Consider the following 26,396-nt stretch of genomic DNA (forward strand, 5'->3'; position numbering starts at 1 on the left):
TATATATTTTTTTTTGAAAAAAGCTGCTTTTCAGCTGTATCAAACAATCTGAATCAGATCATCATGCAATTGAATGCATGTTAATACTACCACAATAAGCAAAAGACCCAGAGCCTATACCCAGGGATGGCATATTCAGCATAAGTTTATACTTTGCTTGGCCTAAATAGGTTGTTAAACTGCAGCCTGAGGTTTGTTAATAGCACTTCAGTTTTGAATAGGCCTCACCTGACACCAGAAGAAAAATGTATAGTTGAATTACCTATATCAGCCCATTTATTTAGTATGGCTTAGCTGACTAGGTTATTGATACAAGGTTCTTCTCCAAAGCTTAAAGAGGTAACCCACCAGATTTCACATTCAGGTTTTCTTCTTTAAATAGGGACAGGCAATTTAAAAGTTTAATTTAAAGATTCATTCACTCTTTAGAGCTTTCAATATCAATTTAAAAAAAATKAAACATGTTATTGCAGAATAACTCAAACACACTTTGCCAAAAGAAACTGTTATCTGAATGAATTAAAAGAGCATAAGCCGCGGGATGTTTTCAAACACATACATAGTACTATGTACATGGCAGTCAGAGTAAAAAAGAATTCACTAAGTAATTAAGAATTTTGGTGTAKGAACTTCTATTGCGATCAGGGAATAGACAGTTAATTTTGCAAGGAAAAGAGCGAAGCTTTTTTTTTTTTCCCTCCCTTTTAGCTTTGATGAACAAAAGCTGAGTGTTCCTGGATAAAAATATCAAATATGGTTAACACTGGGAAGGGAAAAGGGTACCAAGTTAAAAGGCAGTGCCAGAGCAAGAACAAATGTGCATAAATTAGAAGCGCATATAATTAGCTTGAAAGCTAAATTCCTAATCAGAGRAAAGGAGTTCAAGAACAGCTTTCTCATAGACACAATAAAGGCCAAATAAAAACAGAAAAACCCACAAACCACAGAGCAAAAGCTCCATTGAGCTTAGGGATTATATGAATCTATTTCTGAATAAACAAGTATATAAATATATATTAAGYAGATGTAGATCTTTTAAATTTATTTGAATGAATTTTTCATTTTTCTTGGCTGATAAGCAATTGATAAAGAGATCACTATAATACTGAACTACGTTAAAATATTGATTTGGAGAGGATGACACCTCAAATTACTGGTAAATAAGCAAGAACTTCAACATGTAGTAAGARTCTGCATAAGAGGCAAAAAAAGAAAAAAAACACAGGTATCTGCTCTCTCTTAAGAGTAGCCGGAATACAAAGGAACTTACAAAAACAGATATTAATTTCTRAGAGTTGACAGCACTTTGAGCACCAACAGTTGATAGCTTGCAAAAAGGCACAACAGGAGAGTTATAAAAAGTATGTTTTAATGTTGGCTTGATCCATTTAACATGCAATGAAAACAGCAAAAATACTAAATCAAGTTAACATCATGCAGTTAACACATAGTACAGAGGAGGAAGCTGGCATGAACTTCTGTTATATAAATGATATTTAACAAGAGATGAACATTACTGTAAACTCATCTTAAGGATTTTTTCATTTACTGTATTAACATTTGCTGATCTCCATTACATTTCTGATTTTTTGAGTTCCCTAACAATTTRTTCTTCTTGAAATAATAAATAACTTGATAATCTAGGAACACATTTAATGCATTTTACTATGAAGTTAATGGCATTTAAATATTTTTAATAGAGAAGCTGTGATGCCAAAAGGATGTTTAAAAACAGGAAAAAATATCTGCAGGTTTGTGAATACAGCACATGAATGCACGGACAGACCACGAGGAGCCAGCCTATGCAAGGAAGTTTCCTTTGTCTTTCTCACTTCCTGACTCAGTGCGCTCAACAGTACGCTTCCACGAGCTTACACACTTTGTCTGCATGTGGAGTAGTTCAAAATATTGCCACCCTCCAGCTACTAGTTTACATCCTTGCAGTGCAAGTTACTGCGACTACAGCAAGGCAGGCAGAATGCAGCATGCAGATGTCCTCCTCCACACCAACGGTGAGAGTGGCTGGAGATGACACAGCTAACTGGAAGCACACATATGGCCTGCTCTGTTTGCCAAGCTGTGGGGCTGGTAACCTCCAGCTGGTAGCTGTGAAAAGCAGCTAGCTGTGGGAGTGCCTTCATCTGCTCCAGCAACAGCTAGTGGTCCACAAGATGCACAGAAAACAGCTAATTGGTACTGGAACCGGTGAAAGCCATTTATCTGAAACATGTCAGTTGCCTTCATGATAATTTTGGGGTTTTGTGTGTGTGTGTGTGTGTGTGTGTGCGTGCGCGCGCACACACACACGGTAGTAATTATCTTGCATTGAGACATACACAGATTTAAAAATCAGACACACTCATTTAAGAGGGTATGAAAAAATGACAACAGAATATTCAGTACCATGAGCACTAAACTGATAAAAAAAATCGATGAAAAACTCAAACTCCTGAAACTTGTTACTTGTTTTATGCTTTAATTCACACATTTCCTGTAATGAATGATCAATTGGACTTTTATCTGTATGTATTTGGTCTCCTTTTTAATAACAGAATATAGAAAAAGAGAAATAGGCATACGGATTATTAGCCATAACGTAACATGATGAAGTCTTGCTTCACCTTCAGATAAAAAAAAAAAAACATCTCTAGTACTTCTCTATACAGATAAAAGTAATCAAAGTTAAACAACAATTTTTTAAACTTATCACACATTTTCTGCAAGAAGAAAATATAAAAGAAGTTGAAGAACAGAATCTAAAATGTACAAGAAGTTGACAGTGTTCATGGAAGTTTTTCTGAAACTCTTAAGTCTCGTCAGCTTATAAGACAAGACGTGCAGTTCATCCTCACCAGGCCTTTTTCTGTGCACAGTACATATTTCAGAGGAAACAGTCATGAACTGTATCATCTAAAGATGGATTTTTAACCATATAAGCTTGTTAGGAAGCTCCAATTTCATTTGCTTTGTCTACAAGATCCGAACTGGAAACCATGGAGAAAACCAGCTTTAGAAAAGGTATTTAACTTTGAGTAYAGTGTTGACAGTGCTGTTGATGAACGAACTCCAGATACAGCTCAGAAGTCATACCTATAAATGAACAGCGCAAACCAAGCTTTTCACACAATGATTACATAAGCATTTGCACTGCAAAAAAGTCATAGATCTTACATTTGGAGAGGGATCCGTTTGTTCATATTTTGTATCCTCCTTCCCATTTGCTTCAGACTGTTGYAGTTGGTATGATCTGCCTTCAATGAAAGTAATATAGTCTTTGTAAGAGCACAGCGGGCCTGCCAGGATACCCATGAAATTACAGTTGTAACTTAAATACTCCAGCAGACTTGGCATACGTCTGTAATTCAAAGACAGGTAACTCGTGAGATGTAACGTGCAGTTTTATACATTTCCACAGCAGGTAGACTCACTCTTAATGTTATCATTTATTCTAATCATCTGTTATTCTAATCAATTACTCTATCCATCTATTTTCTATCAGTTATTCATTTATAGTTAAAGTAGAAATGCACTTTGTTTTGTGATTACAATTTAAAACAGAAATATTTATTTCCAATTTGTACTAAGCATTTTCAGAGTGACCTCTTGGAACTATAGTGACTTTCTCCTCGCCCAGCGCCAAGCTAATATCTGTTCTTACACATACAGCTTCATTATAAAGAGCTTAAATATCCACAGTATAAAATAGCAGCATCACTGGATGGGGTTTTCTTCATCTATTCAAATATTTGCAATACATTTCTCATGATAATCATGAAATTACTATGTTTGMTAGAGATTGTTATTGTCACAACTTACTGATACAAGTAGAATTCTTAAATATTTTTAAGTAAACTTAGTAGAACAGATCGTCCTTCTGCAATAAACCAAAATTAAAGACACTAGCTTATTCAGTTGTATCTCAAAATGATAAGAAGATATTATTGATTTTTTCTGACTCTACTATCTCCAAGTCCTAAAAACTCTTGCATAATTARTAACAAAAACGTTTAAGAGTAGATTCCACTTACCTAACTTCCCACTCAACAAAAAATTGGCGAGGATGAAAAAAATCAAAGTAATCTAAGTACAAGTGCAAAAAATAGTCTAGAGGATTTRTACATCGCTTACTGGTGTGACATACACGGAATGGCATACAGTTGGTCCTGACATATATATTAGCATAAACAGCAGGGATTTGGGTGCAGGAGTGACCTGTGTGGGTGGAGGCCACGAACTGCCCCATGTTGGTCATAGATGGGTCCAGGCTGCTCTGAAACAGATGGAACACCCCTTGCAAGCCAAAACTGCAAGCAGAGGAGCACACGTCATCTCTGCTCAAACATGCTTAAAGAGCAACAACAGTCGCTAGAGAAGGAAAAAATGGAGGAAATGTAACAACAGTGCTGGAGACACAGCTGGAGATGTACTTGTAGAGTAAGTCCCCGTGCCAAAGGAGGAACTGCAGTCCCGGGTGACCCATGCTAGTTCAGGGGCATTGCTGAGGAGCACGGCCCATGGGCAAGCCTTCACCAAGCAAGGGCACTCCCCCAGGGATTGGGGCAATCTGCCCTGGGGCAGAGGAAAATGAGTCTGCAGCAAAAAGCAGCAGAAAAACCATCACACAAACAATCCCCACCTCCTGCACCACCCGTCACCTCAAAAGGATTGGCAGGCATTAAGTGTAACTTGGTGAAAATAAGAGAAGTTGAGGCTATGAAGCGGGAAGCAGAGGTGTTTGACTGAAGATGAGCCAGGGGAAGGAGGAAGAAAGGTGTTTCCCTAAGCATTTAACTGCTTTCTTTTCTCCTCTGCAATAACCAAACCCGTAATCAAAAGCTTGTACTAGTTGGCAAAAAATTAACCAAAATTCCCCGAGTCAAGATTGCTTTGCCCATGACAATATATTATTATCAAGTCTCCTGAATAAAGGAAGACAAAAGTAAACTAAATATTAAAACAGAAATTACACAAGCATGTTCCTTTGCTAATTATTTTATATGTATTAAATGTTACCTAATCTCCTGATTTGGCATAGTCATTAATATGCCTGTAATGCACAGAACTTGGAATGTTTTTATTAAAATAATTTAAGTATAAATTCTATTTCAATAGACATATCCTGGGAGAATAGAGATATGTTGTTAAATTACAAATATGAAGCACATGGTTCTGTTTTAGATCAGTTTGTAAGCTCTCCATCTTGAGTATGAGCAGTAGCAATTCCTCAAAGCATTAGTAAAACACAAACCAGCAGCTTCTTATCTCCAAAGTCAGACCAGACCTATATGACCTATGAAAGCCTACCTTACAGCCAAGCACCTCTGTGATGGAGTCAAATCTTCACTTTTTCGAAACATTCCTAGTAAATAGAGGTAAAGTAAAAAAATAAATTTAAGACCTAAATCATTAACTATCAATTTCTTTGTTAAATGGAGTAACCCTCATGCTACAATGTAATTTCTTATTTGCTCAAATAATTTTGGAGGTTTTATGTAAAACAACATTTTTACACTGGAGTTAGCTCAAACAATTCTTATCACTGATAAAACGAGAACACTTTCAYTTCCTCAAATACACCCAGCAGTGCATATACATCAAGTTGTGTTATTTATGAAGCTTTTAAGGAGGCTTTTAATAGATGTTCACAATTACATTTCTCCTATATTTAAGGTTTCAGAGTCCACAGGTTTTAAAAACTTATTCCCAATCCTGGAGATCAGACAAGCTCCAAACTCCATTCAACATTACAGTAACCCAGGGATGTTACACTAGTCAGTACACATTTGATAATACAGTATGAGGACGGTCCAAGACAGATTTAAGCAATTCAAAGCCCAAGGCAGACCTCACAAAATCACTTTTGTGCTGCAGCCCTAAAGGTGCTAAACAGGGTCCCGGTAAAACAGCCAAGACAGCAGAGGATGCTCAAGTCTTAACTATGAGCACTAACCCCTACCAGCAGAAGGGGGCAGGCCAAGTCTAAGTTCAGCAGCAAGACTGGATTTACCCTCTTGCCATACACAGCACCTTCTGAGTGCAGGTAAGGCCACCTCTGAAAAATGGGTTTCAGAACTCATGCTACAGTAAAAGAGAAAAGGCAAATAATGCAACTTCCAAAACATTGAATAATAATAAAATATTTGAATTCAAGGGCAGGGGGTGTGTAACTCCTCTCAATCAGGACTGGTTTATACCAGCCAGCAGCGCTGGCTAAGTGACAGTTTTCATTGCTTTTGCATGCTCTCTGCTCCATAGACATCAGCGCATGCATGCACTCCATTCAGTTCACATTTGCAAATTTTCTTTGYGATTTTAAGTGCTAGAAAATGTATTTTCATTAGCCTAGTTTCCTAATGAAAATTAAGCTTATGCAATTCTACTTTAATTAATTCTTCCTTCCTAGCAGTTTCTAAATCCACCAGCCAATTCTCCACCAAGMCTGATGAGAGAGTACAGGTAATATAGATATGAAATTCTAATATATTTATGAAAATAGGTGACTGTACATAAGGAAGAGATCCTACTAGTTGCTGCACTTGGGGAAAGGCTGGCTTCAAAGCCTACCTTTTGTTTGATGGAGCAGGTCCACAGAGGCGAACACTTATATTTTCTCCAAACATAGGAGTTTGGATTGGAGCCTATACTTTTGATATCTTAAAAAAAGAAAAAAAAAACACAACCTAACAACAACATGTAAGTGAAGTTTGAGATAGAAGTCCATGGGAGACCAGGGAAGTGACGAATCTTTATTTAATTCTATGACTCAAAGAAATAATAGCTATCTAAAGAGAAGATAATCTGTTGTCCTCATGTGACTCCAGAACTCTGACCTATAGACACTTATGACTTGCATATTGCACTTTTAGTCTTCAAAGCTGAGACAATAAAGAGGAATTAAGCAGCTTGATGCCTTTCTTCCAAAAGGACCTGCAAAAACACCTTCTGACATTTCTGATCCTCCACAGTAGAAAGTTACCCCAATCTGTACACATTCAAAGGAAGGACAAAGATGCTCTCTCTTCTCCATCATTACATTTTCTCACATGCTCCCTAGTACTACAGTAAAGACTTACATACTGACAATTGGACTGAAAAAGATCTGGGAGAAGTTATTTTTAAAAGTGTCTTTAACCTTTAAGGCTACAAGCTTACAGGTCCCAGTTCTTCAAATTGAACAGAAACTAAAGCATAAAGTTTAACACTGAAGAAATCCTATACAGGTAGATCATACAAAACACACAGTGTAGGGAAGCAGCCCATAGATAATCTATGAACTCTTACAACATATACAACACCAACTGACCAGAGCAGGGTCCTGCTAGCTGTGATATTCCACATGAGTATTTTCCCCTTAAGTCAGAGGAAGCAGTGACCAAGGGTGTCCAAATGAACTTGCATAAACCCAGATTAACCACTAAATAAAGGTAACTCTTAGTCAAATTAAATAATCTATTTATGTGATGTAAAAAAAAGGATGAAGTGGGGAAATCAAAACAGAAACAGAGGAATCTAAGAACTGAAATGTGGTCTATATTTTTGGAGGATAGTGAGGAAAGAAAGAATAGGTATATTTGAAATAGGTTCAGAACATATACACCTCTCTCTCTCTCTCTCTCTATATATATATATACACACACACACACACACACACACACCCCTAATATATATAAGTGGGTCTTACAGCCTTGGTAACTTAGTGGGTAATGTATCCAGTATATTTGAGACAGTAGATGTAACTAAGCCTCCATGAATTTTTCATTTCCCCATCTCATTAGAGACATTCCTCCAGGCACCCCAAACTCAAGCTTCTTATGAGTGACTTCCTCCACCCCATCTTCTCCTTCCTCATCTCAGTGTCCTGAAGGCCCATCTACCGTCTTTGCATTGCAAGCAAGAACAAGGAAACCACTGATCTCTGCTAGTCTCTCACTTAAACTTTCAGGAAGCTACTAGCTTTTTTAATTAATATAAAATATAGACAAATGTGCTTTTCTACTAAAGGTCATCTCACAGAAGATGAATGAATATATACACATTCAGTATTGCTAAGGCAGTGCATCTCCCCATGGCCTCATAAATCATAGCTACTTCCTAGCTAGTAAATGTAGAGATTAAGGACAGCCATTTCATTAAAATGAAGCTGCTAGGGAACTCTGGAAGTTTTCTAGCTTTTCTGTAGAGATCAAGTGTTCTCCTGTCCTAAACCACAGAACTGCTGCAATGGCAGCATCTTCTATTTCCTACCAAATCACAAATTGGGAATTAGAGAAAACTCCTTCTATCAAATTTCTGTTGAAGAGGTGAAATGACTTGGTCAACTCAGCAACTGTAACTCAGCCTTCTCATTTGTAAAGTAGGAAAAAATCCTATATGCTTTACTTGGCAAAAGAATTTTGTAAATCACTAAAAATTCTTCCCCCCCCCCCCCACTCCCTTCATTGGTCTAGATCATAAGAAAATGATATTTTTTTCATCTCTCCTCAGGAGATCACATACTGGCAAAAAAGCCAACACCTTTAGGTACATACCAATATACTTCCGTACAGCCTCCAGCTAGCATACTAAGTACTAATACGCTCTCCCACTACGTTATATCCTTCTACCTCAGCTTTAGAGTTGATCTGCTTGAATATTCTCACCTTTACATTTGCATGAAAATTTGACTGTTCAGTAAATTCCCTAATAATGCTTAAACATAAGATTATATCACATTAATAAAACCTAAACGTGGAAATTATATCACAGATTATTGTATCTGCAGGAAGTTTTAATTTAAGGTTGTGAAATGGATCACTGGCTGAACTCAGATGCATGCTGTTAGTAAAATATTTTAGGACCTAAAGACGACAGACAGACAACAACAGTTTCAGTTGTTACTAGCATATTGGCAGCAACAAAAGTAAACAGACACAGATGCCAGCTGAGTATAATTACAAAAAGACTAGAAAAAGCAAGAAAAAAAATAAAGGCAAAAGTTTTGATATCCAGAGAGCAGAGCAAGCAAATGCGAGTCCCAAACAACACCTGAAAACTTAACAGTGGAAAAATGCAACGCAATTTCCTTTAAACACTAATGACATATTGTAATCAAAGCGATTAAGTAACTGATACTGAAGCAATAATGAACACTGTGTCACTAACACAACAGGGAGTACTTTAAAAAATGTACAAAAATATAGCTCAAGCAGCATTAAAAATTTCCTAGACTTTAGGAAAAAGGCTCAAGTTACTAAAAATAATAATAATAATAATAATAGCAGGTTCACTGACTTAAAGCTAAACACACAGCAACTGAACAGATGAATTAGAAAAGCACATTCTTGGTTGAACAGCTGCAGCTTTTTGCTGCAATACTACCATTTATAAACTGGAACTGGGTCATGATGACCCATCAAAAATTTTAAAAGTATGTAGTTCAACATGCGCAAGCACATATCTTGCCATCCGAGGAACTGGTCCATTTTCTGTTGCTCAAAGTTTCATGAGAGCAAACATGTAAACATACTTTTAAAAAGGCCTGATAATAAAAACATCACTATTTAAAAATCAGAAAAGCACATTATGAAAATAAAGGTCCCAAAGTAACAGATATAATTACTTTCTTAAACAGATGATCAATTCTTCCTACAGCAACAAAAAAAGAAAAAACCCCGCACACATTTAATTGCAAAAATGCAAAAATAAGCCAGCCAAAACACTGTACTTTCTTTTTATCAAAGGGTCACATCATGACAATCAGTAATTCAGCTTGATAATTCCGTCTTGTTTTTGTAGGTACTTGTTTGAAATAAATTTGAAATATCGCATCTAATGTATAGAAGCACATAAGCTGTTCAACACTTCAATACATCCACATTTTCACATTTTAAGCAAGAATAGACTGAAGTTGTCTGCAAGCCTTTAGAAAGACTCAGTGCCTTTTTGCTGAACATGAGAAGTATTTGCCCTTGAGAAATGTAAAAAGAGTACAGTCAAGTTAATTGAAAACAAGGAGGAAATGTTTATAACTAGAACAAGAAACATTCTTGGAGACTTTTGATAGTATTACATTACTTGAGAACAGCTAACAAAGCCATTTGATTAACGTAATAGCACATAGTACAGTTGGGATAGAACAGATCAATTGCAAGCCAGTAAGAAATTACTATTTTTTTTTTTTTTTTTAATTTTGTCTTAAAAGCATTTGAGGAGTATGGTTCAATGAGGCAGGTAGCAATACACACTTAAGACCATTGCAACTAAAAAGGAATTTCCACGGAAGTCTCTCCAACATTGTTTCTTTTTCCTTCCTACCTACTTCCTTTCCATTTTCCCCATGTATTTTATCTATGCATTATAATATCCTCCCTCTCTGGAGCTGTATGGAACTATAGCTTCATTCCTGAGGCACGTAAGGATAGGCTCTACCAACCTATTTGGAAATCTGACAGCACTATAACAACACAATAGCCACAGGAGGAAAACCAGGATAAGATAATTTGGTCATTGCCCTACTAGGCTAAGATAATTTGGTCATTGCCCTACTAGGCTGATATTGTAACAAAGTACACACAGGGAGAGTTAAAACATTAGGTGTAACCTTACTATACTTGCCAAGATACCATTCAAAGGAAAAGGGAGAGGTATATAATCCTATGAGTGCCTATTCATTGGAATATTCACCTCTTTCTAGTTCAGAGTCTAGTTCTCGGAGCCTTAACAGATCCGCATCAGCATCTCATCTGCTGCTTTTCAGAATGGAAAGTGTCAGGTACRTTGGGAGGAAGTAAGTAATTAATAAGGAAAGGAAGCAGAGCCCCAGGGAAGAGCTCGTAAAAATCAGCAACCAGAGTTGAAAACCAAGCCACATGGGACAGGAGACAGGTGCACATGGGAAGAGCAGAGTGCATCGTGTGTGTCAAAAAACCATGCGAGAAGAGGAAGCTGACAGAAAGGAAGAACACTATACTATATCAGGTTTCCTACCTGTGTCTAACTATGCTTTTCTGGACAAATCTAACAATAATAAGAGACAAATTTGGAAGAAGTGTAGTCATAGAAGCTTAAGTGGCTTTTCCCCCCTTTTACTTAAAAGTTTTATGTAGTATTTAGTTAAACTGGAGAAAAATTAAAGTGAGCTTGGAAGAAGTTGGATTTTTTCCCCCTCTTAAATATCAATTCTCACTTTTCTCAGTTTTTGCTGAATCTCCTGAAGAGATTTAAAAATGTATTGCAAGTTCCAGAATTTTCATGGGCTATAAACATAAACAGACTCTCTTCAGAGATTTTTAAGATTCACTAAGTATTAGTGAATGCTTAAAGAAGCAAGTTGCCAAAGAGCATAGGGATCAGTAAAATTAGATTTTGATATGGGTCTTGCCTGAGAAGATCCCCGAGCTGATACAGATTTGCAGTCAAACGAGCGAGGGTCTGTATGGGTGAGTGGGTCAGCAACAAGGACAATCCGACACACAACTCATTGCAAGACACAGCATTTGAGCAATGACACCACAGCTCTTCCTCTCTCCAGCTTCAGTTTTATGCTTTATAACTATAATAGCAAAAAACTTACCATTATACCACTTTCAGCTAGGACTACATTCCTTTCCCAAGTAAAGCCCTCCACATTTAGCCTTTCTAAACTACAATTGTAGACATTTTCCCTGTTTCTAAAATATCTGCAACAAATTGTTCGTTCTTCAAAAGGACTAAACAACAAAAGAAAAAAATAGTTGCAAGTTTAAGGGAAAAGGCATTTCAAGAAGAGAGAATCAAAAAAATCATTTTCTTCCTTGACTGTTATTAGCCAGTGTTACATAAGTCTGAATCTTGCCAGAAAGAATGAATATGGGCACTAACAGCCTCTAAACCACGTAAAAATATTTCTGCCTTTGGAAAACATACACATGTGATGCCAAAGATAATCAACCAAAAAATAAAAAGCAAGTCTTAACATACTATTTGTTTCTGGCAATGCTCAAGTAACCAAAAAACAAAAACAAAAGAAACCCCAGAAGCAAGAACTATCAAGGGCTTAATAAGGATAATTTCAAAAATAAATGAGAATACAAAGGCAGGGTTAAACTTGTGACCCACACAACACTTTGAAAAAAGATTAGTATTAAATAAAAAGTTTAAATGATTTATGTACAACTTCATACAACAGTTCTGCTTCTAAAGAAAAAGCAGTAAGTGCACAAGGTTTATATAACAATTATAATGCTCATTGCTCATTTATAGGATTCTGTACTAGTGTTTGCTGGGAATCAAACACATCTGCACTAAGATGCACTATTAATATGTGGCATGAGTTGCCTTCAGGGTTATATCTAGTTCTCCCCAGGTCTTGCAGATTTAATACTGAAACCAGGCTGAACACAATGAATAAGCTGCCAGAGTAAGGTATAGAGGATTTGCCTTTACCACTAATTAATCTAATTACAATTAGTCTTGTTCCTTACTAAGATTTACCATCAGACCAAAACCCTTCTTTGAGCTTTTCATTTTCCCTGCCTGTCCTTGGAGATAATGGCAGAAACTGAGGGAGGGGAAAAATTAAACAAACTGGAAACAAGTTGTGACTAATGGAGCCAAACTAATGTGACTCTAGGCCCTTAAGTACCAATCATATAGTGATTTTCACTCTCCCCCCTCCATCAGCAGATCTTCTACAGTATTTTCCAGTGGAAGCCCGGACTCCTGTACAGTGAACAAAAGCCCACTGACAGCAGCTTTGTTTTTGTTGATTACTCTTGATGGATAGCGATCTCTGAATTTGGAAGTTATTTGGCTAATTCAGGATCAACACCCCAGCCCAAAAAACATCAGTGAAGGACACTGGTCTTTTGATTTTCAAAGTATTTTCAGAGCTTATATAGTGACTGAACTACCTTTCTTGGTGACTGTCCATTAGTAAGCATCAACAGAATCAACAACTGAAACACATTCYCCGTGCCCTTCCTCTCTTCCCCCCAAAAGGAACAGATTGGGCTAAAGTACCTTGGTGTACTGACTCATGGCTAACTTCCTTTAATTCTGTTTAGAAAATTAAATGGAAAATTAAGCATAGTTTAAAGAAGTCTTACCATCGTGAATCTCAAATGCCAAACTAGTGATCTTCTGTGTAATTATCATCATTGGACTGTTATAAAAGAGGGGGAAAAAAGAATAGTTTAGAAAAAAATCCAGGATTTTATTTCACATGTAAACATCAGGGAAAATTTTATACTAATAGTCCAGACTAACAGTACTCTCATTTGGAAGATTGTCAACACAAGGACTAAGTGATTGGTTTTTAAAGCTCAAATCGTAAGTTTTGATACAGCAAAAGTAATTTATTCCTTAGGTATAGTACAAACTACACCTTTATTGCTGCACTGGGTCCCACAAACATGGCCAAAGTGTTTCACATTTATTTTCTGCTAACATAGTTTATTTTATAGTGGAAAGAGTATAGGACAAAGAGCACTAAGCAATTATATGCATTCTAAATTATCAACAGCAGCAGCAGGCAACAACAATACGAAGTTCTACAGTGACACAATTTATCCAATTTATTTACAGACCATTTCCACTTTTTTTAAAAAAACTAATACCTGGTCCTATGTTTACTTTTTCACATAGAGTTATTATTATAATGGAGTTCAGTTTGTAGTGAACTTTATCCACTTGGTAAGATCTTGAACTGTCAAAGAAATGACAGTTTTTAGGTTTTAAAAGGCTGAGAGTTGGCTTTAACTGCTGTGGAGGTCAAAATCTTTACTAAGAGACTGGTACCATCTTTATGGTACCTAAGAGCTTTCAACTGAAGTACATCTCAGCAGTGACAGCTACTAACATCAAGGGGGAGGGAAAAGTGCTTAAAGCAGGCTATGAGAATTTATGAAGTTAACTTTGGGTGTGGTTTTATTAAGTGTTTAAGGAGTTTGTTTACCTAGTAGTATCTAAGGACAAAAGTCAGTCATATTATAGGATGGATACAATTTTGTCCAAGTCTTTTTACAGCCCTTGGTATTTCTAATCACATTTAAGGTTGATTTAAGTTGACATTGAAAAGCAAATCCAAGAGCCATCAAGTGTTCCTTTACCGACAGGGTTATGCCAGTATTTTGTCAGAGAATGTTAAGTATGCCACATTATATTTTTAAGATTATGATTATTTCAAAGCCCAATATATTTAGAATCCTCAGCAGAAATTCTCCAAATGCCCCCAAAATCCAGATATCAAGGCTAGACTGACAGGCAAGGGTATGGAAGAAAAACTAAATGAGAATGGACAGCATGGAAAATCCTTCATACATCTTTCCAGCTGCCTGGTGCCTGGGTTCTAAATGCAATGATTTTTCCTTTGCAAGTGAACCCAGACAGTATAAATCCCAACTGGTGGAAGGATGGAGTTCAGCAGGGGTTCAGTCACACCTTATGCTAATTCTAACAGATTCATCTATTGGTGTTCTTACAGCAAACCCTGGTACTTTTTTTCTCCTGAAATAGCTATTCTAGTATCATAAGAGATTTGGCTGAGGCACAAGTCTCAAGACTAGAAGAGGAGGGGACCTTCCTGGAACAGGGGGGTCTATGTGGCAGGACTTTAATGACCTCTTTTACATGCTGGCAGCAAGGCAAAGAAGGGGCAGAAGGCTCACAGTGGGAATCTGTCAGTCCTGAAGCCAGGACCACAGAGCTCTGCACAGGCAATGGCACTTCCAGCACAGTCTCTGCAGTTTTCTCTTGCTGTCAGCGCATTGCTACCATCCTTCACATTTCCTCTGRGGATTCTCTGGGTTTGGATGGGCATGACATGTGCGAGGAGAAACATCTGGGTGAACAGAGACACTCCAAGCTCTTTTCAGGCTAAGCACTATTTAGGGGATATAAGCCAGTATCTTCAATACTGAGGAAGAATTTGTTGATGCTTTGGGTTCAACAGCTGGTTGAGCTTACTTTCTCCCCTGGAGCTATGAAGGAAGATGGATGATAGAAAACAGCTTGCTTGAATTCTGTCTGCAGCATGTCTTTTCTGCCTGTGTTGGAAGTAACCTCTGTTTCAGGCCTCAAGGTAACAGAGGTAGTATATGCTAGAGATTTATCCTTTCCCAATGCGTATATCAAGTTCCCAAACCACCAAATGAATGGATAGCTTAAAATCAGACAGCTCAAACATACAATCAGAGAGTCAGATCAAGGCTTTAGAGTATCTGGAGCATGCATCTGAAGCACAGACTTCATGAATCTTTTGACACGTGTAGACCTAGCAGAGGTCTGTGAGCAAACACCAGGCTAACAGAGCTACAGAGGAAGCTTGTACCCAAATACAGTATGTTTAACCAACAGTGTGCTTTGACCTGTTATTAACAGCTCAGCTGCAGCACCAAACAAATGCAATTACACTGCTTCCAGCATTAGCTCAGATCTTTGACCATTCGAAGATTGTACACTTTAGCCCTAAAGTGGGCTAGAAGGAGAGCATTTGGATTACTCGCTCATATAATCATGAGATTCAATTCAACACTACAACAACCAACTTTAAGTATTTTTATGCATAATGTCTGTGCTACAGTGAGGTATGAGCTCTGAGTCAGTGGAGATCTAGTCAGTACAGCATCTGGAAAGTGATCCAGCTCATGCTAATGTAAATACTTAGTGGCTGGTCAACCAAAATGCCCTCAAGGCTCTAATGTCTACATTGACTTGACCTCCACTAACTAGAACTGAGACTTAAGTACCTATGTTAAAGCCAGATGTCTAAGTGCAAACAAATTTAATTAGGTCTCACCTTCTGAGACATCTTTCTAATAACGACATAAAAAGTAGTACTTAATCACAAGACTTCAGTACTTAACCTTTAGGCTTCAGCTTTTAAGTTAGTCTGTGCTAGATATCTGTTATCAACAAAGACTGGGACAAGGCTAACTAAAATACAGTACTGTATGATACAGGTAACATTACACTACGAATATTAATGCCATTCATAGTGTTCTTTAGAAAATAAACACATCTAAGCTTTTTTAAATAGGCTTGCAACCACCCCCCACCCCTTTTCCTCAAATACACAATTTCCTTTTAAATCAACAAACCCACCATCAACAGGAAACTCATTTATAGAAAGTATTGTGCTTTGCTTCTCTCCATCTGCAGCACAGAGAAGAATCACCAGTACTGTTTATCTATTTCATTATATTTTTGCCAGCATAAGCCTCATACTAGGATAAAGTTAATTATATACAGTGACAACGCATAGATGCAACTTTGTCTCTAAGGGCTGTGTTACTACTCCACCATAAAAGTGGCTCTCCTTAGCTTTCCTTTTCCAAAGCATCTAACATAAAATGAAAGAAAAGGAAATGCTAAAGCTATACTCCATAAAACATTCAGATTTTTCTCATACGGTGATATCAGAGCATGGCAGACATACAAGTGTATCAGTTGCAGTTCAGGTTTCATCACATTGTCATGGGTGGGTAACTGGAATTTTAGGGGGAAAAAGCCAAAGTCAAAGGTCTCCACAGCCACTGAACCCTTTATGCCCTTCAGACAGGCAACACGAGGAAGCAGATAATGCAGCTGTGCATTCTGACAGATACAACTGCTTACAAAGCTCCCATCTGCATGCATAAAGTATATGTTCATCTATAATTGTACCTGTACCAATAACAAAAACTTCAAGAAAAAACTAGACTTTGTAACAGATTGACACATTTAATTCAGTGAAACAATAACAGACACATTATCACTTAGAGGAACAAGGTAAAAAGATCTGGTTTTTATCCTTACCCAGAAAAATCAGCAGAATACTGTCCATAATCAAAGATATAGACTCTAGTAATTTGGCACACAGTGAGGTATCCCAAAGCAAAAACAAAGCAATACCTGAAAGAAAGAAGGAAAAAAATGCTTTTCAATCAAAAAAGTTATTAACATTTCCTTCACTGAGAAAACTGTTGTTTTCAGAAAATTTTAGTTTTCATTTATTTCCAGTAATTTTTTATAATTGAGTTTGCAAATATACCTTCACCTGAACTTTGCATTTTTAAACTGTTCAGAACATAGAAATTCTATTGTCAGTATTCATAATATAGTCATACAAATAGAATAATTTCAAGTGTTACTGTGAAAAAACAGAAGTCCTATGAAAAGAAAATGAATCTGTTGCACTTTTTAGTTCAAAGTTAATTTTTGTCTGAGTGCACAAATTAGACAAATTATACATTAAATGTCTTCTCTATTGAATGTATGGATTCCATACATTCCAAATTCAGCACTGCAAATGCCACTGCAGCTGTTTGCAGGGAGGATTGGAAAAGGCAATTAATTTCCAAGTACACACATTAGAACACTACCGAACAAAATTGAACAGCATGCCTTTATGCTTCTTATTAAAGCTGAGCCTCAGAATACATAATATGTACAGATAAAAATAACCTTTCAGGAATATTATAAATCTCATTTCACATAACTTTTTTCCAGTTCATTTTTTCTTCTTATTAATAAGTATGATAAGAGAATTAATTTGTCAAGATATCCCCCAAAATCTGCTAGATCATTTGCTCCTAAGAAGGATGGTAAATACCAAAAGGAACTTATATTTTAACAAAGTCTTTAAAACATTCAGGACCCACAGGGGAGGGAGGATCAGAATTAGTACTGTATTTAGTTGAAATACCGAGCAACACTAAAGGAAGAGATTAGAGCACCCTCTTCCTTTGCTTTCCAAAGGAATACTTTTGTTCAAGGTACTTACATAATGAATTTAAGATTTTAGAAGTTATTCTCCAATCTGAAGGTGGTAATTGTTTTTGTTGCATAGAACACTTGCAGTTTAATCAAGCAAGCGATAATTGTGCTAGATATAAACTACAACCTTCAAATTACAGAACCATTTTTCATCTTATATGACATATTGGTAGCTACATTAAACCACTCATGATTCAAACTGAATACTTCAGGGCACCTCATTTAGCAATAAATTGCTTATTTTGTTTTCATAAATATGAATGATCCAGAAGCAATACTACACTGGATGGCTAATTAGTACATAAATGTTTAAAAGTTTCCAACAGAACTAGAAAATAACTGGGTCAYTGCTAAATTATTTCAGCAAGAAAAACAAGTATCTTAAGACAAATAAGCAATCTGTAGCAGGCTGTATATATCAGGAGTATGATACACCACAGAACCATGTTAAAGAGTCTGGAATTACACCTTTCCAGAGATACAAGAAAAACTTCCAAAAAAAACATCCATCGGTTTTATATGAATGATTGCTATTTGAATTTGCCCATTCTGAGAACAGCCTCATTCTTTCATTCACTAGAATTCCAATATGATTCAGTTTTATTAGTCTCTTGATTTTTCACAGTAACTCCCTCCAGATTAAAAATAACTTCTTACATACTAGCTAAGTATCCATCCATACACACATACAAAAAAAAAAAAGCCACGAACAATTAAAATACTATATTTTTCTTTAAGAGGGTTGCTTTTTTCTCCCCTACTGACAAGGTAATTTATAGCAGACAATCTGTTCACAGTACATTGCAATAGGTCTAAAAATAAAGAATTACACTTAATACTACAACAGCTTTCATAACTAATAATACTTATCCACAGCAGGAACAAATACTTTGTTAGGACAAGAAATATACTTTATACATTACTGGATTAGGCATACACCACCAGATAAAAAGAAAATAGACATGAGTTGCTACCTTACGCAGTTCAGATTATTGCAATACAGTTGCACTAAACTCTTAACTTTTTATGATGACTCTCATCTTTTTATGATGACTTCCTTTTGCAAGGAGAAAAAATTAGTTATCTACATCTTAAAGTTCAGAGAGAGAGAAATATCCTAAAAAAAAAAAAAAAAGGACTGAAAAGCAAGCAGCTTTAGGTCCCTTTCTATGCATTCATTATGATGCATTTCTACGGCTTTATGCGAACATGCAACTGAAAATTCCTGTCTTGCTGAAGAAGCAGGTCATTACTCAGCATTTCTTTTAAGGCTTCGCGTTCAGCTCCAAGCACACCGAGTGCATCTCCTCGCTGCCTGCCTGTCAAAGGCGGTGCTCGAGAAGCATGCGGTTTCCTGAGCGCTCCCACAGTTACACTCCAAGAATTTAAGTGCTTCAGACCGGTCACCTTGTCTGTCACCTCTGTAAGATGAATTTTAGCGATAGTCAGTGCTACCCCAGCTCTACAGATAGGAAATTAAGATATAGTGAAGCTAAAATTAACGCAGCTCTGAACATCGAACTTGAGAATCACAAGGTCAACTCTTGGGCAAACTTTGCTTTTTTAAAGGTTGACACAAAGGAGGTCACCAGCGCGTTTCAGTCACACGCACACATGCTCTGCTCTGCTGCAAATCCACCCTGCCTGCTTCATGAAGGATGCCTGCAAGCGGGCAGACCGTATTCGTAGCTCATACAAGCAGATTACACCAAACTGCACTGTATGTCTCCCCTTAGGGAAACAGACTGAGGCAATGGTGCTACTTGATTCCGTTAAAGTCTAAAACGCGTAGGACAGTTTTAAGGCTATTGCTTCACCTGCAGGTTTCYGCAGTTTTCCTTAAAAGCCTTGCACCTTTGCCAGCAAGTTAGATGTGCCCTGTGCCACAGCACTGCTCCTTCTCAAACCCTGATCAGCTTCCAGATTGCTACTCCTTGCAATCATTACAAAATCCAGGCATAACTCTGCATTAACATCCACAGGCTAGAGTTGGTACTAAGGCTTTCCAGGCAGCCCAAATTACAGTATTTCCTGACTTTGGGAAGGCTCTCTTGTCTCTGTATCTTAACAGTTTAAGGATGGAAATTCTTAAAAGTGAACCAGGGAAAATCCTTTCAATACAACAGTAGATGACCCCTCACGGGGGAAGAGGCAGAGCTCTCCCAAACAGCTTTACAAGAGAAACAGTGTCATTTGCTAGGACCCTCAAGCACCTTGCCTTCAGGAGAGCCAGAATCATCAGATCCGGCAGCCCCTATCCCTCAACATCTGCACCCAAATCAAAAGCTAACCCTGCTTTGAAAGTCCTGTCTGAAATAATAACCRTAACAAGAAGTGCGCATCCCTGCTGGCTTTCACATTTATAAGAAGCACAGCATTTCTCTGGGGCAGGTGCTAGCTGACCAAGCTGTCGGTCACCTGGGCACTTTCAGACATCCTTTGAAATAGATGGCAGTCCTCATGACCTGCACGGTGCGATTTCTTGCCATGTCCATACCAAAGCATACCAAAGTAATTGCCATTACTTTGCTAGCCATATCAAAGTAATAACAAAGATRTGGGAAAAAACCCTCAGGACAGACTTTCTGATGAGATTTCAGGTCCARCGTAATGATTGCTCTAAAACAGAAGCTCTCTTGACACAGGGCACAAACTTGCTGCAATGCTGGATTTGGTAGTTGTACATGGTGAACGTAACYATCTTCCTGCTACATCAATCACCAAGTCTAACTCGCACATAGTTTGGATAAAAGTTCAGAGATATTTTAACTAATGAGGGAAACGCAGCAACTCACATACAACCCATACAACACTTTATCTAATGTGCATCTACGCACRTTAATGAGACTTTTCTTTTAACCAGAGAAAGCACAGCACCATTCTTTCCCTCCCTCGAAGGAGATTTAGAAGGTTTAGAACAGCTTGTGTCCCGCACAAACCCACAGGTTCATGGTGCAACTTGCTGATCAAGTTCACAAAAGTCCAGTTTTACTTTGAGATCTGAAAATGCTTTGCAGACTTCCAAAACTAAGTCACTTCCTCTCACTCTAGGTTCCTCTGATGTTAAAAAGTAAAAATAAAAAAGAATTAAAAAAAAAAAAAATCAGAAAACATCCACCCTTTTCAAGCAGTCATTCTTAAAAAATACCCCGGAGATCAGGAAAATATATAGTTTAGCTCTGCAAAACTTTAAGTAAAGTTTTACCCRACTACAACAAAGTTACAGGCTGTAAACAAAGGTAACATTTTTACTCAAGGCTCAACTTTCTTCCCCACTACAAAAGTAGTCTTAAAAATCCGTGTTATCCTCTCACATACACTCATTAAGTGAATTATGTTCTCATCCCCAGAATCACAGAATTAATTCAGATTAGACAAGAATGACCAGAAGCAAGCCTCAATACTGTGATAATTACAAATAACCGAGACAAAGTGACATGTAATCAATACACAATTAATAAACACATCAGCACTCATTAAGAATAYATCTGGGACTAATTCATAAGATTTTTGTCAAAATGACCTTACTTTATTTGTCAGAGGCAACTAAAATAAAGTCCATTGTGTCTGGGTGACATTGCAATAACAAGGTACCAGAAAGCAAAACAGAATATCTGATAGATATGTCTAACTCCTGTTTTAAATAAGTGGGGGGGGGGGGTGAAATCAAATCAGCGTGAGATGATTATAAGCAAATAAGACAGTATATCTTATTAGATAGGAGGTCTTTTCTTGTATAAATCTGCCATATCATATTTTAATTCATTACTATTGAACTTCCCAAAGGACCAAAAAAATAATGATATTTAATGGGTTCTGCTTATATCATTCTTTTAAGAACAAACCTATCAAAAAACTAATCACACTTAAAAATACGTTCTAAAGTATGCATACCATAGTTACGTTACATGATACATGTAGAGGAGGGTAATTAGCATAAGTAGTACTTTACAAAAGCTGCTAATCAGGAAAGYTTCAGTTTAACTCTATAAAAAAAATAGAAATGTAAAAAAGTCTCTTCAGCAGAAACATACATTGTCCTATAGTATTATTTCTTCTCTATATATAATTATTCTGTTTGTTGAATAACATTAATCAAATATCCATTTTGAACCACAGAACCTGGAAGTGAACTACGGAAATCAAATCCAACCTCCCTGCTCAAGCAGGGTCACCTAGAGCATGTTAGACAGTGGTTGCATCCAGGCAGGCCTTGAAGAGCTCCAGACAAGGAGACTCCACCACCTCTCTGGGCAACCTGTGCCAGTGCTCTGTCACTCTCACAGGGAAGAAATTCCCCCTCACGTTCAGGCAGAACTTCCTGTGCTTCAGTTTCTGCACATTGCCTCTTGTCCTGTCACATGGGACAACAGAAAAGAGTTTGTCCCCCGTCCCCTTGACACCCTCCCTTCAGGTACTTGTACACATTGAGAAGATCCCCCTCAGTCTTCTCTTCCCCAGGCTGAAGAGGCCCAGCTCTCACAGCTGTTCCTCATAGGGCAGATGCTCCAGCCCTCTGATCATCTTCGTAGTCATCATCTTCCAGGAGCTCCAYGAGGCCTCCCCAGGGCTGAGCAGAGCAGCAGGATCACCTCCCTCAACCTGCTGGCAACACTCTTCCCAATGCACCCCAGGATACCATTGGCCTTCCTGGCCACTACAGCACATTGCCAGCTCATAGTCAACTTGTCCACCAGCCAAACATCACATCCTCACATTTAATAACTCTCAATATATTATTCCTCTATCAACTTTTTGTTTCAAAGCACACCTTCTATTTTACCACCCTTTGTTGCTCTAAATACAGGTCAGAAATACCCGTCTGTTATTTCTAAGCTTTCAGCTTAACTACGTACAAATCTGCTAATGCAGGATGAGCCAGCAGCAGAACTGACCAAGGCTGCTCTCTGATAGCTTTGTACCTATAGTTTAACAGCAGGATCCCAGCTCTTCTCCACATCCCTCAGAGTTTGCTTTGGTTTGCTGGCTAAGAATGAGCTGTAACACGCACAGGTTACTCCAGGGCTTTGTCTGTGTATCTGTATTTCCCTATATTCTATGTAYGTATACACAGAATACACGGTCTGGCCAGCCAGGTCAGTCCCAGACTAGTCGCGACACACATTAGCCAGGCGTCTCACAAAGCAAGCAGACAAGCAGTCACACTGACTATATTTACAAAACCAGAGAGTACATTGGATGCATTTTGGTTTGATTTTCACTTCCAGGGGGACTCACTATCTTTAGTTATAAAACATTTGGTCAAGCACCTACCATACTTAATGCTATTTGGACTCCATCCAGGAAAAAAAAAATATATATAATCTTGACAATGGTACCTTTGGGGGGATATCATAACAGTATTTGCTATGTTAGGCTCTTTCCATGCAGCAGCAGGACAGTTCTACAGGAAGTTAAATAAAGCAATCAATACAATGCTCTTTTCCCACCAGGCAGTAAGGTTTCATGCCCAGTTAAGCTCCCTTCCCTCCTTCCTTACACAAAAAAACAGTACAAACTTTTCTTGTTAGCATGTATAGCTATTCAGTTTCAAAAGGCAGACCTGACCACCATGTAATACCAAACCACTTTGATTTTTAGAAAATGTGACAGAATAGCCTCAGCTATTYCCATGCCATTGTTCCAGCCTCGTGCTAAAAGCTACTGCCTGCTTTTTCTATTGCTTGTGCCAACGTAGGAGTCGCTGAAACACAAATTCTTCTCTCCAGGATCAGAACTGAATTTTTATGAAAAAACGCAATTATATGAATTGTTTTAATTCTAATGAGCACAATTAGTTTTTCGTGGCTCAGACAGTAAAACAATCCTCAACTCTATGCATTTATTACATACAGCATTTGTTTGCAAATCCTCCCAGGGAAAAGCATATATCAAACAGTGTCAATCGAAACACCTAATTCYGTAGTCAGCAAGGACAATCCAATAAAAATACTGGTTAGAATTAGCTTAGTCTTGATTCTTCAAGATTTCACAAGGTAAGCTAGCTCGCCCCAACTCACTGTGGTTACACCAGGAAAGGCTCCTTGTTTAAACAGTTTGTGTTCAAATTATGGGTACAGTACTGACGTAACAACCGTATTACTCAGAACGCAGAGCAATTTTAGGATGCAGACAATCAGYAACAGACCTGAGAGCGTGGCCTTGAGCAAGTCACCACCCTCTCTATATTTCAAGAAACCAGGCTGTAAAATGAGTGCAATACTAATCCTTGTGAGTCATCTGGTAGTCTTCTGATCCAGCCACTATGTTGTCACTTCTGATTTCTTAAATGAATTTGGAATCTTTACACACACTACCAAATGAGACTGCTTATTACCCCCATTGCACAAAACTAAGTGTTTACACTATGATGCTTCACTGCTAGCCATTCTAACATATATTTTACAATTGGACAGTTCTCAAACATTCAGATGCAGCACCAGCTCTATACAACATACGGCACAAGGTCTACAAGTAGTCTCCAAAGTAATTTACTTAGCTACTCAGTCAGCCCACACTGCGGGTAACTGGKAGCTACCTAACCATCCACATGCAGCCTAGCCACACATTAGGCCCATAGCTCAGCACTAACTACAGTACATACCTGGTTTCACTCAGCTAGCGGGCAAAAAGATGTTAAGGTCCATAGGTTTCGTATATACAACCAGACACATTAAAACTGTGGAGCATGAAGCTCCATTAACKCTACTATTCACAGAACTATTTGTGATTTCTGGAATAGCTAGTACTGTTCWTTACAGACTCATTGTACCCACAAACACCTGCCTAAAGCATTGTGCTATTTTGCTATATAATGGCAATGTAGTAGCTTAGTAAAATAAACCCTTACAAAGTTAACAATTACTTCATTTATAGCTACAGGTAATATTCAACAGAATGCAACATTAATACATGACAAATACAACCACAGAAGTTCYTCAGAAAATATCCAAAGTGCAGTATTTTCAGAGTGCTCTCAAAGTTCTCATTTTCTCACTTCTCCCCCTGCTCCCTCCAGACCTGAAATGTCTCAAGGATAAGGAGGTTGGCACCTCCTTACAGGGAAGCAGCTAGAAATAAAGAGAGAGTAGGCAGGAAAAAGAAATTGCTTTTATTCCTTCCCTCTCGGGGAAGAAACGTGTTACCTCATTCTTTCTGCAAGACCAGAGGAACATGGAAGCAGAAAGGATGGGAACAGAGAAATTTGTTTTATCTCTAAGACTCGAAGTTGAGGGCTGAAGTTGATTCTGTCTAAAAATCATGACAGACATTCCTAGATGTTGAGCTATGATGAACTATGRTATTAGAATAGAGAGGCTGACTACAAAAACATCCTTACCCAAACTATCATGTTACTCTTGCCTTTGGAAAGGAACACTGTTAGCAAACAGATTTTAATATTAAACTGAGATATTACAAGAGAGGTCATCCAAATTGTCATGTGAGAAACCACAGTATGTAATATCAACCCTTATTTCTGCAATCACTTGAAAAGTATAATGATAAGCAATGCAGATAAGAGAACCAAATCTGATGTTTATTTTTAAAAAGGCTCCCGTCTATTAGTATATAGCAGTTAAAATCATGCACAAAGAAGAAAGTACAACAACTTCACAACATGAAATATTTAAAGGCAGAATTTTCTGACTTTGGATTTTGTCTTAAAATGATCTGAAGGAAGGAAWCTTTCAACTGTTCCAACAAAGACAAGTAGTCATAATTCAGAAATAAAGTATCTGCTAAATTCCACAAACCACCTATGCTAGCACTGTGAATTTTTATTTTTATTTGTTCACCCATTTTTCTATGCAGAATATTTTTCTACCTATATAGTATTTATCTATATATCCACAGCATGCAAGTGGTTTCATCCTTTCCATTTCTCCAACATCATACACAAGTAGCATTCTCTCAGACACCAGAAACCTGCTTACCGGCTTTATTTTTGCCAACTAGAAGAAAGCCAGAATACTTCGCTGAAAAACAGTCTCCTTCTAGGACTACCTGTATCAGCCAGGCAGAAACACACAAATTCTACGGAATATTTTTAAGGAAATAAAGATGTTATTACAGAATATTCTGCCAATAACAGAATGGAGTATAATARAGTACTATTTTAAACAGAGCTCTACTAGCCGTAACAGTTTAGCAGCTCTAAACTAGAATTGCTAAACTCAAAGTAATTTTTGTTAACTAAATATTTTAGTGGACCACAAAATGTCATGCAAAACTTAGGGCAAGTAGAACAGAACCAGTTCTCTGCTGGCAAAATCACAATGAGGTCAATCATTAAATAGCCGTAACTCACGGCTTGGCAAGTATCATCTCGGATAAAGATAAGAGCAAGCTGTTACGTTCATTCACCCACTCATCACCCTGCTCCAGCTACCCACCCCTCTCTGCACTCTACTCCCACCCCAACACATCCCAGCTGCTGCTTTTTCCTGGCCGAGGACCAGGAGAGATTCCCAGCTGCCACCACCCTCTCCAGACCCAGCCACTACCCCCACATCCTCGCCCCGGGACTCAGCACCTGAGACTGCAAAACCACTGCACRACCACCACGGCCCTGGGAGAGACGTTTTGCTCCATGGGGAAGGTGGTGCCAGCTGGGCCTTGCTGGAGACATTTCCTGTGCGCGTTAAGAATGGTGGCAGCTGGGAAGCATATGGCACGCGGCCTGC

At 37.9% G+C, this 26,396-nt stretch overlaps 1 protein-coding gene across 1 annotated transcript in view; it reads right to left on the minus strand.

Moving 5' to 3' along the window:
* The window catches only part of MBOAT2 (membrane bound glycerophospholipid O-acyltransferase 2), a 115,016-nt gene that overhangs the window by 17,578 nt on the left and 71,042 nt on the right, over positions 1 to 26,396 (minus strand). The window contains exons 6-9 of the mRNA XM_085322946.1: positions 16,753 to 16,848; positions 13,065 to 13,120; positions 5,305 to 5,359; positions 3,172 to 3,355 (exon numbers count right to left, since the gene is read on the minus strand). Of these exons, the coding sequence (XP_085179072.1) occupies positions 3,172 to 3,355; positions 5,305 to 5,359; positions 13,065 to 13,120; positions 16,753 to 16,848 (391 nt within the window). The remainder of the gene's footprint in view (positions 1 to 3,171; positions 3,356 to 5,304; positions 5,360 to 13,064; positions 13,121 to 16,752; positions 16,849 to 26,396) is intronic.

The sequence above is a fragment of the Rhea americana genome, unplaced genomic scaffold (genome assembly GCF_003343005.1).
Source record: "Rhea americana isolate MKP2758 unplaced genomic scaffold, rheAme1 scaffold_80, whole genome shotgun sequence".
Classification (NCBI taxonomy): Eukaryota; Metazoa; Chordata; class Aves; order Rheiformes; family Rheidae; genus Rhea; species Rhea americana.